At 43.3% G+C, this 17,606-nt stretch overlaps 1 protein-coding gene across 10 annotated transcripts in view; it reads left to right on the forward strand.

The window, feature by feature from the left end:
- The first annotated feature begins 589 nt into the window (after positions 1-589).
- mbd1a (methyl-CpG binding domain protein 1a) overlaps positions 590-17,606 on the forward strand; it is a 48,790-nt gene continuing 31,773 nt past the window's right edge. For 5 of the 10 annotated variants that reach the window (XM_045696543.1, XM_045696550.1, XM_045696548.1 and 2 more), the window contains exons 1-6: positions 590-732; positions 3,525-3,918; positions 4,408-4,628; positions 6,270-6,456; positions 7,369-7,461; positions 7,892-8,849. In XM_045696543.1, coding sequence (XP_045552499.1) covers positions 3,736-3,918; positions 4,408-4,628; positions 6,270-6,456; positions 7,369-7,461; positions 7,892-8,849 — 1,642 coding nt within the window. In that variant the 5' untranslated portion in view covers positions 590-732; positions 3,525-3,735. Of the gene's footprint in view, positions 733-1,565; positions 2,001-3,524; positions 3,919-4,407; positions 4,629-6,269; positions 6,457-7,368; positions 7,462-7,891; positions 8,850-17,606 lie in introns of those variants that run through there. The other 5 variants (XM_045696549.1, XM_045696551.1, XM_045696552.1 and 2 more) reach the window with 5 other exon arrangements.

A 17,606-nucleotide genomic window follows, 5' to 3' on the forward strand; every position in this document is an offset into this window, starting at 1 on the left:
TCTTTTTCAAGATCTAAAATCAGTTTGTTCCTAGTCAGTTTTGTTGACTTTGTTGATAGCTACATTGAGGAAAAATTATGACTGCGATATGTGGTTGTCTCACCGAGCTATCTTACAATGAATGCACAAACTGTAAGTCGCTCTGGATAACATGACTAAAATGTAAAATGTACAAATCAATTATCATACCAGATAATAATAACAATAACATAAATGATATAGGTCAGATTCCATTCATGAGGTTGACCCCTCCCCCCCCCCAATATATATACTATTCACAGTTCAACACCATTTAATAACATTCTCACCGACCCTCAAAGGGCTTTGTGTAGAAGGGAAGGGGTAGCAATGTATGATCATAGGGTAGGCTAATGAGTCTTATCAGGGCATTAGTCTTATTTAGTCTAAAATGTTCGTGATCCTCTGCCATCTTTTTCACTAAAGGTCACAACATTTATAATATTCAGAGAGACATTAAGTCCCATGATGCACTGGTCATAGTGCACATAACTCGGTCACCATTCAAAGTTGGACTCGATTACAAATTGGCCGATACTTTTAATTTATTTATTTTTAAGAATATTTAATGATGTTGCCGATCGCCGTCCCTTCCCGCTCGTTCTGCACATGCCCAGTCCAACACATTAGTCCCTGAAAGAAAGGAGAAAAACCCAACGAGAACAGGAAGACGATCGGACGTGATTTCGGCCGCGATGGAAGAAGCTTTGCTGTGTGAGTATTTCAACGAATTTCTGTCCATTTAGCGGGTTTGTTTACATCTGTTGCAACGTTGCAAATCAGTAACAAAGATTGGCGCTACATAGCTGACAAAAAAAAATCACGAATGGAGTTTTTCCCAAACAGAATGATTATAACATGAGAACGAAATACATCTGAGTTCTCCTGCAATGAGCAGTTCTTGTTCAGTAGTAGCGCCGAAGGGAAAACCATGGAGCCGTGCAGGGAGAGAGGGGGGAGTGAACAGCAGAGGAGAGGGTCCTAGAAAACGACTTCAAGGGTATATTCATTACGTTCATTCTGCTGCAAAACGTTTTTGTCCGTGGAACAGAAACGTTACTTCAAAAACACTTTTCCGAGTTCCGTTTTGTTCTCAAAAAAGAAGTTGTAGTTCAGTCGTGTCTCCTTAAAAAAATATAATAATACAAATAATAATAATAATAATAATGATAATAAACGTCTGGAAGAGGTTGAAGGAACCCCACGCCGCTGTCTTCACTTCAGAGAAGAGCACTTCGCAGACTGTTCAGATGGGGACGGCAACGCGTGGAAACCATAAAAGTGAACTACAAATCCCAAAACTACAACTTCCGTTTTAAACACCCGACAGCTTTTTACGTCACGTTGAAGAGCGTTTTGGAAGAAACGTTATGCAACAGACTCTATGTAATGAATACATCCCCTTGTTGTTTGGGGATCAGACGAGCGACCCAGGCTGAATCATGGCGGATGAAACACCAAAGTGGTTTTGTTGTTTGTTTGTTTACTGCAGTGCTTTCGATGCATTCCTACCCATGTTAAATGACTAGCAACAACCAAGCCATGTGTCCTGTTGTTGTTTTTAGAGTAGGGTAGATAACAGCTGTTTGGGTCACTAGCTATGTATCACACGTTCAAAACAACACTACAATCAGAGGAAGTTGTTGTGATTTCATTGCTGCAGTTAGCTAGTAGCACGGCCAGCTGTTTCTAACTAACTAACTAACTAACTACAGTGTGTTTTGAGTTTGACAAGGCAAGATACTGTTTATTAACTAACAAGAACTTGCAGATGGGCCCATTCATCAACTACAGGTTGATGAGAACATCTGACACCTAGTCAGTCTTAATTAGCCTACCAGATAATATTATTACAATAATCCCAAACATATTTTCATGATGATATTGAGTTTTTTTTTCCCCCTCAGATCTATTTACATTTTTTGGGGACATTTATCAGACACACATATCCAGAGGGACTAAGTGCATTCATATGTAGCTAGGTAAGACAACCAACCACACTCCTGTATACAAGGGGCTGTGCTTTCATTGTGATTTGAGAACAGCAGTGCTGCAGTCATTGATTCAGTGTTTCCCCTACTATTCTATAGGTAGGGCGGGCGGGCCTCCCTCCCCCTCAAAAGAAAAAAATAAACGCTCCCCAAAATAAATGTTAGATTTTTAATTTGACCGTTTATAATGCCAGAAGGTTCGCCTCTTGCTTTGGAGGCCTAGAGAACGTTTGATATAGGCCAAGACTGAATTGATTATCAGTGTTGTGAACAGACACCATACGACCTATTCTGCAAAGCATGTTGACTAATGCCTTTTGACCAAATATAGCAGTCGGTTTCCACCCTGCTAGCACTGTGTTTAAATCTCGTGCAGGGCGATGTGGGGTTCCTTGTGAGTTGTGTAGTTTAATTAGTCAATATGACTGATTTGATTAATTTAAGCCGCTAGGCGATTGGTTGGATTTAAAACATGGGCAGGGTTTAAACTTCAAGAGTTTAAAAGCAGTGGCGGTTCTAGACCATTTCAACTTGGGGGGGGGCCAAGCTGGGGCCAGTTGTACTGTTAGAGGGGGGCCAGTTACATTAGACGTTATTGTTGTCATATCGTTTTCTTCACTGCATTAGCAGACATTAGCAGGCAAAATACCATGTTCATCATCGTTGCCACTGTCTAATAACGGATGTAAAAAAAGAACGATAGCAAAAAATTTGTTTTGTAAAAATTATTTTATACTCCACATTTAGGGGGGGGGGGCAACAAGGGGGTCCAAAACTGTTGTCACAGGGGCACTGCCCCCCCCCCCAGAACCGCTAGTACGCCAAAGGCCTGTAATATTCTAACTCTGCAGGTGTAGGCTTTAATAATGTAGGTATTACTTTACCGAGCCATTTCCCACCCTCTCCCTGATAATTGTTCCTAATAAGCTTCTTATAAATGATCCATTAGGTCTATATGCCACTCCGGTTCTGTTATCTTGAAAAGTGGCATCAGCGTTGCGTTTTATTATACTGCTGCATTTCTGCAGATGGTGCCGTTTATTTTTGTTTTTTGTTGGGGGGTTCTGCCGGCCCGCCCTCGATCAGTGCGCTGTGATCACCATGGAAACCACATTTTTTTTCCTTCTTCTTCTTCTCTGGTGCTAAACATATCGCCAAGGCACCAGCATGTCGCCTTGGAAACCCACATGGGTGAAACGCCAAGCTCCAGATTGGTGGTTTTAATATAGCCAATATCCATGGTTTCTTGTTGTTTCTATGTTACGCGTTGCCTTGCATGTTAGTTGCCAGTATATTACCAGTATATTACCAGTATATTACCAGTATATTACATGTTTAGTCCTTGCAATCGTTGCAATAGTTGAGATTTTGAATGTAGGTTATATATATATATATATATATATATATATATATATATATATATATATAAATTTCAGAATTGTTCATTCGTTACCTCGCTCTTTTCTATATTATAATAATCATACCGACTGACATTTTTTTGTTCCTTTATTTCAGAGTGTTCCAAACATCAGCTGACCCCACCCAAACCCTTACCACCGCAAATACCAAGATGGAGACAGTAGAGACTTTGTGTATAGACCTTCATATGTCGTAAGGCTACAAGGCGAGAACAGAGGACGACCTGTGTTTGCTGTGAGTCGGTAATGTTACTGAACATGGATGATAAACGGTGAGTAGGACCTAACTAGATTACATTCAATCCGACATGGACAGGAAGCGCCCTAAACCGCTCATCCTGAGGAGAGACACGGTAGAGGGTAGGATGGTGGCACGACACATTGCTCTGGAGGAGGACACACCCCTGAGCCACGCAGCCAATCAGGCTCCAGACCTCGGAGAGGGAGCCAATCAGGGAGACCAGGCCGTGGCTGAAGAAGAGGTGAGGAAGGTGGTGTGTTTTTTTCAGTAATCTGAAAGACGTTTTTGAACAAAACAGACAGAGCTCACCCCAGTTCCTTATTTTATCCAACAGACAATTGCAACTTTAAAGAGAAGTATTATTATATCAACATATGCCATTTAGCAGACACTTATCTTAAACAATTTACAGTAATTTACATAGAAATTACGTTGTATACATTTCACACTCTTGGCACCATCTCAGTTTATTCAGCTAGAAGTATTTATTTTTTAATAATAAAAAATCAAATTATTCCCACGTACCTGCGACATGCCGGTTTTTAGCTATGCTTAGCGTTTTCCTAATTTGAGACAATCATATTTGTTCTACGCCACATTTCTATCTGAATGTGTTGCGGTATTACATCCTCATGAACAGTTTACTAGAGTTGACACCATTTTTTTTTCTTCTTTTCTATCTGCCAAGACAATCATATCCGTTGTACATTTTCTATCTCCATGTGCTGTAACGTGACAGACCCGTGGCGAAGAGGCGCTGATCCAGCTGGAGAGCGACATGCTTCCTCTAGGAGCAGAGGTCCAGATGCACACGGTCTCCAGTGACCGACTGGTTTTGGCCCAGGGGACAAGGGAGGGAGAGGGGTGTGTTGATGGGCCGCCTGGAGCCTGGTCTGAGCCCCTGGGGGAGGACGACTTTGACAACGAGGAAGAGATGGAGGGGCGTGACAATGAACGGAGGTATGGAATTTATTTCTAAACTCACACTTGGATCTTCCTGGTAATTGATTTAGCTGATAGTGGCTACTTGTAATGACTGGTACATTAGTTGTTTCTCCCCACTAAATGCTCTGGATAAGCGCTTCTACTAAATGACTGAAATGTAAAATGATCATTGTTTTTTTAAATGTTTTATTATGGTTACATTTGTTAAGTGTCTGCATTCTGCAACTTCCTTTTGGTTTTTAGAACAGTTGTCTCATTAACCCGAGCGTACTATGTCCTCCACAACCTGACAGCTTGGTACTTTTTCTGTTCAAATAAAATGGAATGAATGTCTCTTAGCAGAGCTTGGCCCTGTGATGGACTAGTGTCCTGGTACATCAAGCTGTCTCTCTACAGAAACAGGAGATAGACTAGTGTCCTGTCCATCAAGCTGTCTCACTACAGAAACAGGGGATAGACTAGTGTCCTGTCCAGGGGGTGTCCTGTACATCAAGCTGTCTCTCTACAGAAACAGGAGATAGACTAGTGTCCTGTCCAGGGGGTGTCCTGTACATCAAGCTGTCTCACTACAGAAACATGATATAGACTAGTGTCCTGTCCAGGGGGTGTACTGGTACATCAAGCTGTCTCACTACAGAAACATGATATAGACTAGTGTCCTGTCCAGGGGGTGTACTGGTACATCAAGCTGTCTCACTACAGAAACATGATATAGACTAGTGTCCTGTCCAGGGGGTATACTGGTACATCAAGCTGTCTCTCTACAGAAACAGGATATAGACTAGTGTCCTGTCCAGGGGGTGTACTGGTACATCAAGCTGTCTCTCTACAGAAACAGGATATAGACTAGTGTCCTGTCCAGGGGGTGTCCTGGTACATCAAGCTGTCTCACTACAGAAACAGGATATAGACTAGTGTCCTGTCCAGGGGGTGTACTGGTACATCAAGCTGTCTCACTACAGAAACAGGATATAGACTAGTGTTCTGTCCAGGGGGTATACTGGTACATCAAGCTGTCTCCCTACAGAAACATGATATAGACTAGTGTCCTGTCCAGGGGGTGTACTGGTACATCAAGCTGTCTCCCTACAGAAACAGGATATAGACTAGTGTCCTGTCCAGGGGGTGTCCTGGTACATCAAGCTGTCTCTCTACAGAAACAGGATATAGACTAGTGTCCTGTCCAGGGGGTGTACTGGTACATCAAGCTGTCTCCCTACAGAAACAGGATATAGACTAGTGTCCTGTCCAGGGGGTGTCCTGGTACATCAAGCTGCCTCTCTACAGAAACAGGATATAGACTAGTGTCCTGTCCAGGGGGTGTCCTGGTACATCAAGCTGTCTCTCTACAGAAACAGGATATAGACTAGTGTCCTGTCCAGGGGGTGTACTGGTACATCAAGCTGTCTCACTACAGAAACAGGATATAGACTAGTGTCCTGTCCAGGGGGTGTACTGGTACATCAAGCTGTCTCACTACAGAAACAGGATATAGACTAGTGTCCTGTCCAGGGGGTGTACTGGTACATCAAGCTGTCTCTCTACAGAAACAGGATATAGACTAGTGTCCTGTCCAGGGGGTGTACTGGTACATCAAGCTGTCTCTCTACAGAAACAGGATATAGACTAGTGTCCTGTACTTTATCCTTTGTCCAGACCGGATCCTAAGCGAAAGTGGAGGTGGAAGGTTCCGGTACAGGCTGACGACGACTGGGAAGATTGCTCCGCTTTAGGACCGGGCTGGAAACGCAAAGTGGTGTTCCGGCGCTCAACCACCCTGCCCGCTAAGAGGAAGTGGGATACGTACTACTGCAGTCCGTGTGGGGACCGCATGAGAAGCAAGGTGAACATTTTCTAAACACTTCTACAGCAAGAAAGGCTCTAGCAGTCATTTTATGAATGAATGTTTTGGAAGTGGATTTTAACAGGTTGACATCCGATAAAGGATCATAGCTTTCACCTGGTCAGTCTATGTCATGGAAAGAGCAGGTGTTCCTAATGTGGTTCGACTTCCTGAACGCTGAAAGCTGTGGTATATCAGATCGTATACCACGGGTATGACAAACATTTTTTTTTTTTTTTACTGTTCTAATTACGTTGGTAACCAGTTTATAATAGCGATAAAGCATGAGGGTGTGTGTGTATATGGCCGATATACCACGTCTAAGTGCTGTTCTTATTGCACGACGCAACGCAGAGTGCATTGGACGCTGCCATTAGCCATGGTATATTGGCCATATACCACAAACCCCCAAAGTGCCTAATCGCTATTACAAACTGTCTACCAATTTTGGTAAGTGTTTTGTCATACACGTGGTACACAAGGCTGATATACCACGTCTGTCAGCCAATCAGCATTCAGGACTCGAACCACCTATGTTTATATTCCTAACTCATTACGATATCTCAATTGCTTATTTAAATTTCTTCTACAATTTTTGGATTCTGTGTGTATAGTTATTATATTAATAGATATTGCTACACTGTTGGAGCTAGAAACATAAGCATTTTTTCTACACCTGCCATAACTTCTCCACAAAACTGTGTATGCGACCGATAAACTGATTTTAAACTCTGGTCCTTTAAAAACCTGTGTTGTGTAAAATACAGCTTGTAAAATAAATACATGTGGTTTTGAAGTAAGGAGACCGGCCGTAGGCTGCATGTGTATGATCTGTATGTGATGTTTTACATTGATGCTAAATAACGTTGTCTTCCCTTGGATGGTCAATAAAGTTATATTCTATATTCTAAGGTTGAACTGACCAAATACCTCCGTGGTGGCGTGGACATCTCTCGTTTTGACTTCCAGTCGGGACTCTTCTTGGATGAGAAGAGCAGGTTGAAGGTAAAACATTTCTTTACTTCCTGGTGCCGTTATTATTCCTGGTGCCTTACTTCCTGGTGCCGTTATTATTCCTGGTGCCTTACTTCCTGGTGCCTTACTTCCTGGTGCCTTACTTCCTGGTGCCATTATTATTCCTGGTGCCTTACTTCCTGGTGCCTTACTTCCTGGTGCCATTATTATTCCTGGTGCCTTACTTCCTGGTGCCATTATTATTCCTGGTGCCTTACTTCCTGGTGCCTTACTTCCTGGTGCCATGGGTCTTATTCATTAGTGAAGAAGGAAGAGCCGTCCCTGTTTTCAACCCGCTTGCTTCTGATTGGTTCCTAGTGATTGACCCTGGTTTCCACCTCCGATATTGCTGTGTATGTACTCAGTAGTTATGTAAAAAAAAAGATATATATAAATATTTACATTTATTTCCTCACCACAGCGTTTGAACCACTTGGAGGAAGTTCATTCCTCTAGTACGAGCACCTCCAGGACAGGCACTCCAGACCTGGACCGGAACCACACCTCTGATGGCCTCCCTGGAACTCCCCAGCGCACCCAACAGAGTCAGGCCAGTTTCCCGCACATCACACAGTCCCCCACTGTTGTTATCCACAACAGCCTCCCTGCCACCCCTAAGGCATCCCTGGCTAGTGGCTCCCCTTCTCTCCGTCTGGAGCAGATCTCCCCACAGAGACTCAGTTCTGTGGCCTCTTCAAGCCGAGACGTTGTAATCGCTCATCTGTCTCAGTCTCTCCTGCCTCTCAGCCCGACCAAAAACCAGCTCCTTCAGTCAGGACTACAACCGCCGAGCCCGACCAAGAACCAGCTCCTTCAGTCAGGACTACAACCGCCGAGCCCGACCAAGAACCAGCTCCTTCAGTCAGGACTACAACCGCCGAGCCCGACCAAGAACCAGCTCCTTCAGTCAGGACTACAACCGCCGAGCCCGACCAAGAACCAGCTCCTTCAGTCAGGACTACAACCGCCGAGCCCGACCAAGAACCAGCTCCTTCAGTCAGGACTACAACCGCCGAGCCCGACCAAGAACCAGCTCCTTCAGTCAGGACTACAACCGCCGAGCCCGACCAAGAACCAGCGCTCTCAATTAGGACTACAAACCCCAGAGGGGCACAGGAAGGTAGTAGTGATCCGTAGGCCGGATGTGGATCTGGACCCAATCACCTCCCCTCCCCCTCAGCACCTTTCCCTGGTAACCCAGTGGACCCAACAGTGGAGTGGATCAAATATTGTGCTGAATGGACACAGAGAAATGGACACAGAGAAACCAACTTGTACAGGTAGACATGGACAGGTAGAGTCAGTGGAAGTAACTTCCCATAGGCCAGGCTCCTACGGTGAGAGGATTCAGCAGCTGAAAACAGCCAATGACAAAGATGGTGAGTCCTTTTTAATTACTTAATTTTTTTTTTTCAATTCTTTTGTATTTAACAAGCCAGGATAGTCTGCTCAGTAAGACTGGCTTATCTTTCTCAGAGGGGTTATACTACAAAGCAGGATCAAGGACTTAGCCAGCTAACTCTGAACAGAGTGGCTGCAGATCAGACCCCCCCCGATTCCGAAGCTTCTTCTCTACTTTAGGCAGTAGAGGGCAGGCTACTCTGGTGAATGGTGCTCGTTTTAATAAAGTTATATAAAAGCTGAGATCACATAATGATAGTCTTCTATGTAACAGAGTGAATATAATAGCACAGTATAGCTGTCAGACAAAAAAATTACTAAAAATAAACATAACGCACATTTATCTCTCGTGTGGCAGAGAGCTAACGTAGCTCTAAAACTCCTTTAGGTCGGCTATGCTACAGTCTGTTAGCAACGTAGCTCTAAAACTCCTTTAGGTCGGCTATGCTACAGTCTGTTAGCAACGTAGCTCTAAAACTCCTTTAGGTAGGCTATGCTGCATTCTGTTAGCAACGTAGCTCTAAAACTCCTTTAGGTCGGCTATGCTACAGTCTGTTAGCAACGTAGCTCTAAAACTCCTTCAGGTCGGCTATGCTACAGTCTGTTAGCAACGTAGCTCTAAAACTCCTTCAGGATCGGCTATGCTACAGTCTGTTAGCAACGTAGCTCTAAAACTCCTTCAGGCAGGCTATGCTACAGTCTGTTAGCAACGTAGCTCTAAAACTCCTTCAGGTCGGCTATGCTACAGTCTGTTAGCAACGTAGCTCTAAAACTCCTTCAGGCAGGCTATGCTACAGTCTGTTAGCAACGTAGCTCTAAAACTCATTCAGGTAGGCTATGCTACAGTCTGTTAGCAACGTAGCTCTAAAACTCATTCAGGTAGGCTATGCTACAGTCTGTTAGCAACGTAGCTCTAAAACTCATTCAGTCTGTTAGCAACGTAGCTCTAAAACTCATTCAGGTAGGCTATGCTACAGTCTGTTAGCAACGTAGCTCTAAAACTCATTCGGGTAGACTATGCTACAGTCTGTTAGCAACGTAGCTCTAAAACTCATTCCGGTATGCTATGCTACAGTCCGTTAGCAACTTAGCTCTAAAACTCATTCCGGTATGCTATGCTACAGTCTGTTAGCAACGTAGCTCTAAAACTCATTCGGGTAGACTATGCTACAGTCTGTTAGCAACGTAGCTCTAAAACTCATTCGGGTAGGCTATGCTACAGTCTGTTAGCAACGTAGCTCTAAAACTCATTCGGGTAGGCTATGCTACAGTCTGTTAGCAACGTAGCTCTAAAACTCATTCCGGTATGCTATGCTACAGTCTGTTAGCAACGTAGCTCTAAAACTCATTCAGGTAGGCTATGCTACAGTCTGTTAGCAACGTAGCTGTAAAACTACTTCAGGTAGGCTAGCTCGATACAACACCTGTATAACTCAACACCATCTTAATGTATATCCCCATGAAATGGTTGGAATGCAGATGCAGCATTCACCGATAAAACTTGAGGAATTCTCATTCATGAATGACAGTGAGAAATGTGAAGGGAAGAAGACCATAACAACAACGTGTGTGTGTAATGTAGGCTTGGGCGGTCTACAGTGGTTGATCACCTAAAAGTTTTGAGATTATGCTGCGGGATTTAAGGGGTAATTTGTAGTTTAGTACAGTACCCTGCGTCACTACTTCATAGCTCCAGACCACCACAAGGGGGAGTTAGAGCACTGATTATGCTTTATGGTACCAAGGCGCTAATGTGTCTAACTGACAATGAATGAATGGGCGACATAAACCTAAATAGAAACGGATAATTGTGACTTGAAAATTGAAATTGAATTAACTGAATGAGGATGAGGAAAGTGATTCAATTTAGAACAATTGTGTAAAAATTGCTCTTCCTCTGTCCTGTACCCACACGTGAAAAAATACACTTTTAAAACAATGTTTCTTTCTACTTTGTCAGAAGAAGCTTTAACTGGACCTGTAGCTTATTACTTACAGTGTAACAACAGTTTTAGTAAGGTTTTTATTCTGAGAAACAAACATTTTATTTTATATTCTTAAAATATGTGTTGACTGAAATAAATAAATATATATATATATATATATATATATATAAAAAAGCAGCAAGTGATGTCTGCTAACTGAACGAGTTGATGGCGCAGTCATATAGCCTCAGGAACCTGCACATACAAACGACAACTACATCCCACCTACCCAGACCCACATGCTCACAACTACATCCCACCTGCCCAGACCCACATGCTCACAACTACATCCCACCTGCCCAGACCCACATGCTCACAACTACATCCCACCTGCCCAGACCCACATGCTCACAACTACATCCCACCTGCCCAGACCCACATGCTCACAACTACATCCCACCTGCCCAGACCCACATGCTCACAACTACATCCCACCTGCCCAGACCCACATGCTCACAACTACATCCCACCTGCCCAGACCCACATGCTCACAACTACATCCCACCTACCCAGACCCACATGCTCACAACTACATCCCACCTGCCCAGACCCACATGCTCACAACTACATCCCACCTGCCCAGACCCACATGCTCACAACTACATCCCACCTGCCCAGACCCACATGCTCACAACTACATCCCACCTGCCCAGACCCACATGCTCACAACTACATCCCACCTGCCCAGACCCACATGCTCACAACTACATCCCACCTGCCCAGACCCACATGCTCACAACTACATCCCACCTACCCAGACCCACATGCTCACAACTACATCCCACCTACCCAGACCCACATGCTCACAACTACATCCCACCTGCCCAGACCCACATGCTCACAACTACATCCCACCTGCCCAGACCCACATGCTCACAACTACATCCCACCTGCCCAGACCCACATGCTCACAACTACATCCCACCTACCCAGACCCACATGCTCACAACTACATCCCACCTGCCCAGACCCACATGCTCACAACTACATCCCACCTGCCCAGACCCACATGCTCACAACTACATCCCACCTGCCCAGACCCACATGCTCACAACTACATCCCACCTGCCCAGACCCACATGCTCACAACTACATCCCACCTGCCCAGACCCACATGCTCACAACTACATCCCACCTGCCCAGACCCACATGCTCACAACTACATCCCACCTGCCCAGACCCACATGCTCACAACTACATCCCACCTGCCCAGACCCACATGCTCACAACTACATCCCACCTGCCCAGACCCACATGCTCACAACTACATCCCACCTGCCCAGACCCACATGCTCACAACTACATCCCACCTGCCCAGACCCACATGCTCACAACTACATCCCACCTGCCCAGACCCACATGCTCACAACTACATCCCACCTGCCCAGACCCACATGCTCACAACTACATCCCACCTGCCCAGACCCACATGCTCACAACTACATCCCACCTGCCCAGACCCACATGCTCACAACTACATCCCACCTGCCCAGACCCACATGCTCACAACTACGTCCCACCTGCCCAGACCCACATGCTCACAACTACGTCCCACCTGCCCAGACCCACATGCTCACAACTACGTCCCACCTGCCCAGACCCACATGCTCACAACTACGTCCCACCTGCCCAGACCCACATGCTCACAACTACGTCCCACCTGCCCAGACCCACATGCTCACAACTACGTCCCACCTGCCCAGACCCACATGCTCACAACTACGTCCCACCTGCCCAGACCCACATGCTCACAACTACGTCCCACCTGCCCAGACCCACATGCTCACAACTACGTCCCACCTGCCCAGACCCACATGCTCACAGCCGCATCACTCTCCGCCACATGGCCTCAAACTGCATTCATTTTGTTTCTCTCCGTCGCCCACTCGAACTTTCAACATATAGATAAAAAAGCATTTTAAAGGCTGACTTTGGTTGAATTTCAGTTTTAAGTATACGCTTTTTTTTTTTTTTCAAGATGAGTGACGAGAAGTATCGTCCAACCAATCTCTGGTATCTCACTGCACCCTTATGCCATGTCTTGAAATATATATATATATATATATGCAGACAGATTAAAAGTTAATTTCCGTTGTAACACTTCTGACAGCCAAATTTATAACTCCACCCATAACTTTTGGACTTTATAACATTCCCAGAAGGATTATTATAATCTAATGGTATTCTAATTTACTGCCGGTCTAAAACCTATGGCTTTTAACCTTCTAAATTAATGATTATATTGAATATAGAAGCCGACTCTTAATGAGTTTCGAGAACCAGTCTGTTACCCAACAAAATAGCATATACATTTATTTAGCCTAATTGTTTTTATGACTACAGACAGTAGGCTATTATTCCTCTTTTTCCTGCGTTTTAATTGAATTTGTCTGCATGTCTATTCAACATTTTGGTTAAAAGTAAACCATGCCATGTAATGTAGCACATTTGACAACTCAAATCGCGTTTTAAAGAGCCTTCTAATATTAGACAACAAATAAGTCTCTGCAACCACACATCCGTCTGTAGGTGACGCTTCATCCTTTAGAACCAGGTTAGAGGAAATGGAACAAGATTCATAAGTATTCTTTCACAATAGCTGGGCCTCGTTTTCTTTCACAATAGCTGGGCCTCGTATTCTTTCACAATAGCTGGGCCTCGTATTCTTTCACAATAGCTGGGCCTCGTATTCTTTCACAATAGCTGGGCCTCGTATTCTTTCACAATAGCTGGGCCTCGTATTCTTTCACAATAGCTGGGCCTCGTATTCTTTCACAATAGCTGGGCCTCGTATTCTTTCACAATAGCTGGGCCTCGTATTCTTTCACAATAGCTGGTCTTATGTTATCTGCAGTTTCAAGCTGCACTGTCCCACTCTGTGGTGGAAAACATCCACTCTTCTTTATGTAATGAGCTGTAAGGCACAAGTATCCTATTTTTTTCGAAAATCATCAGTCCACATGTCAAGTGTAATTGCGCCATTTTGTATTTACCTAAGTTCTCTCTCAACTCTGGGACAACCCGCCAGCGGATGTTTTTTGCCTGATGCAGGACTCCCGTGCGATAGGAGAGAGACTGACTGAAACATTCACACCTCCCAGTAATTGTACAAAAGGATAGTCTAATAGCTGGGCTAGGTGTGGAAAATCCCCCAATTTTGTGCCACAGTTCAGACAACTGATAGATGCTGCGGTCAGTCAGAGTTGAGTCCTATTGTAAAGTGTAGCCTAAAGGTTAAAAAAAGGCCAAACTTCAAATCAAACTTTACCCCACGGTGTATGTATATATATATATATATGTGTGTATATATGTATATGTATGTATGTATGTGTGTGTATATATGTATGTGTGTGTGTATATATATATATATTTGTTGCAAGAATTTTATATAGTAATTTAAATAGAAAAATGTGTAGTTTTGAACACGGCGTTGTGTTCCATGTCTATTCATAAACCATGTGCCATGGAATGGGTACATCGCAAATCTATTCCCAACTGTTTTGCAATTTACATGGCACAGCTGTCAATTTTTTGGGGTCCTTAAATTAAATTGGTATATGTTTTTATTTATCACACTTTTCTTTAACCATTTATGTTCTTTAATGCAGGGTTGACAGACAGGTTGCTTACTTTTTTCCCCTCCTCTTCCATTTTTGTGGTAATGCTGCAATTATTTGGTTGTAATTTTGGGTAGAGCAGACATTTCCATATGTCTGTGTTAGCTGCATGTAGGACAACTCCACCAGCCCTATTTATGATATCATTCACTAAAATTATACCTTAAAAAAAAAAAAAAAAAAATATAAAAACATTTAATCGAAAAATACGTTTTTTTTTAATCAATTTTTATATTTGAGTTTAACCACTAATTGTTGTATTATTCGTTCTGTCTTCTCAGGTGGGTTAAATTGAAATTGCAACCAACTTTCTAAGGCTTATTTAAAAAATAACGATATTTTGGAGATTATTTCCTTTTCAAACAACCGAAAGTGAGTAGTTGTATTCTGAATAAATGGGAAAAAGGCCATTCTTGAACATAGGATGAGACATTCCTACCAGTTTGGATTTAAGCATAACTTTTGTATGACTGATGCCTTTAGTGAGAGGTCTAATGCTTTAATATTTAATAATTTCTGCCCTCTGAATTCATATTCCTTATATAAATAGGCCCTTTTAATTTTGTCTGGCTTGCCGTTCCAAATAAAATTGAATATTTTTTTTGTTCATATAATTTAAAAAGCAGGTCACTAGGTGTAGGCAGAACCATAAGCAAATAGGTAAACTGTGATATGACTAAATAGTTAATCAGGGTGATTTCTCCCACAAATAGACAGGTATTTTCCTTTCCATGGTAGCAAGATCTATTTTTTGCTAACTTTCTATAGAAATTTATTGGAGTGAGATCATTTCTTTCTTTCGGGATATGTATACCGATTTTATGTCCACATCCCCGTCAGACCATTTTATTGGTAAACATCCTAGATGATGGAGGTCAGATATAACCCCCCCTTCCCCTGAAACACCCACAACACGGTCCCCCGTAGTGACCATATTCCCAAGCATCTCCATGCAGTCAGACCTTTGATTTTGTGCCACCAGGGCCACAATACTATACCCCCTCTCTGAATGTCAGAGTGTGACCCCCCTCCCCATGGGTTACTGCAGATAGTGTTGCCAGCACTGCCACTGCCTGGGTGGGGGGGCACCCCACCGGAATTCCCACCGGCTAGGTACAAGGTCGTCAAGGTTCTCATTAGCAGCTTTGAGAATTTCCTTGTATATTATACTTTCCCTTCAGGGGGCTTTGGCTTTGCAGGACCAACCCTGCCAAGCAGGCTCAGAACCACTACAGGACCAACCCTGCCAAGCAGGCTCAGAACCACTACAGGACCAACCCTGCCAGGCAGGCTCAGAATCTTGAGGGGGCAGTGCTGCTCTAGGACTCTGACCACATTTTGGCTGTATACAGACCAATTACAGCAGGCCCAGGAAACAGTTAGGGACTTCTCCTTAGTATCTGTGTCATTCAGGTGGCGGTATAGGGTTGTGGGCCGTTCCATCAATATAGGATCATAAATAAATTAATGTATATTAAAAAATTGTTCCCCATGAAATACGGAACCATACTGGATTTTATCGAACGGGCGACAACCCTAAGTGTAAATATTGCTGTTACATTGCACAACCTTCAATGTTATGTCATAATTAATTAATTGGAAATTCTGGCAAATTAATTAGTCTTTGTTAAGAAGAAATGGTCTTCACACAGTTCGCAACGAGCCAGGCGGCCCAAACTGCTGCATATACCCTGACTGCTTGCACAGAACGCAAGAGAAGTGACACAATTTCCCTAATTAAAATAAATTAATGTTAGCAGGCAATATTAACTAAATAGGTTTAAAAATATATACTTGTGTATTGATTTTAAGAAAGGCATTGGTGTTTATGGTTAGGTACACATTGGTACAACGACAGTGCTTTTTTTCGCGAATGCGCTTGTTAAATCACCCGTTTGGCGAAGTAGGCTGTGATTCGATGATAAATTAACAGGTACCGAATTGATTATATGCAACGCAGGACAAGCTAGGTAAACTAGTAATCATCAACCAAGTGTAGTTAACTAGTGATTATGTTAAGATTGTTTTGTTTTCCTATAAGATAAGTTTAATGCTAGCTAGCAACTTACCTTGGCTCCTTGCTGCACTCGCGTTAACAGGTGGTCAGCCTGCCACGCAGTCTCCTCGTGGAGTGCAATGTAATTGGCCGATTTATGAAAACTTGAAATCGGTCCTAATTAATCAGTCATGCCGATTAATCGGTCAACCTCTAGTCTAAAGGGTTTCAGGTAGATCCAGAACTCAGTTATATCGTGTCTAACACGGAACCCAAACCGGCTGCGCGTGTGCACCATTGTGCACTTGCTAGCTAATTTGTCCTATTTAGCTAGCTTGCTGTTGCTAGTTAATTTGTCCTGGGATATAAACATTGAGTTGTTATTTTACCTGAAATGCACAAGGTCCTCTACTCTGACAATTAATCCACTCACAAAACGGTCAAATGAATTGTTTCAAGTCATCTCTCCTCCTTCTAGGCTTTTTCTTCTCTTGACTTTATATTGCGATTGGCAGCTTTCATAAATTAGGTGCATTACCGCCACTGACCTCGTTCGTCTTTCGGTCACCCACGTGGGTATAACCAATGAGGAGATGGCATGTGGGTACCTGCTTCTATAAACCAACGAGGAGATGGGAGAAGCAGGACTTGCAGCAAGATCTGCGTCACAAATAGAACTGACTTCTATTTTAGCCCTTGGCAACGCAGACTCTCGTTGGCGCGCGCAATAATTGAATAATATAGATTTCTACATTTATTTTGCATTGCTCGCACACGTGAAGCGAGCGGTGTAGTCAGCTTGTAAAGGGTTTCAGTAGATATTTAACTCTATTATACTGTGTCTAAAGGGTTTCAGGTAGATATCACTTCACCGCCCTTGTGGTCATACATAAGTAATAGGACCATTATTCTACTTTTGTTAATTGACGTGTAATTTTAGGATTTTTTTCTCTCATTGTTTTAAAGGAAAACCGATAAAATAATGGCAGTTTTAAACGTTAAGCAAAAATGTAAATTTGTCACATCCCTAGTATGGCCATTGTTTTTGGGAACAGTTTCAACATTTCTACTTGCCATATCACATTATTCAAGCATGTTAACTTCTGTGCAGCATGAGAGGGGAGCTAACATGATGCA

This window comes from Salmo salar, chromosome ssa15 (assembly GCF_905237065.1).
Source record: "Salmo salar chromosome ssa15, Ssal_v3.1, whole genome shotgun sequence".
Lineage (NCBI taxonomy): Eukaryota > Metazoa > Chordata > Actinopteri > Salmoniformes > Salmonidae > Salmo > Salmo salar.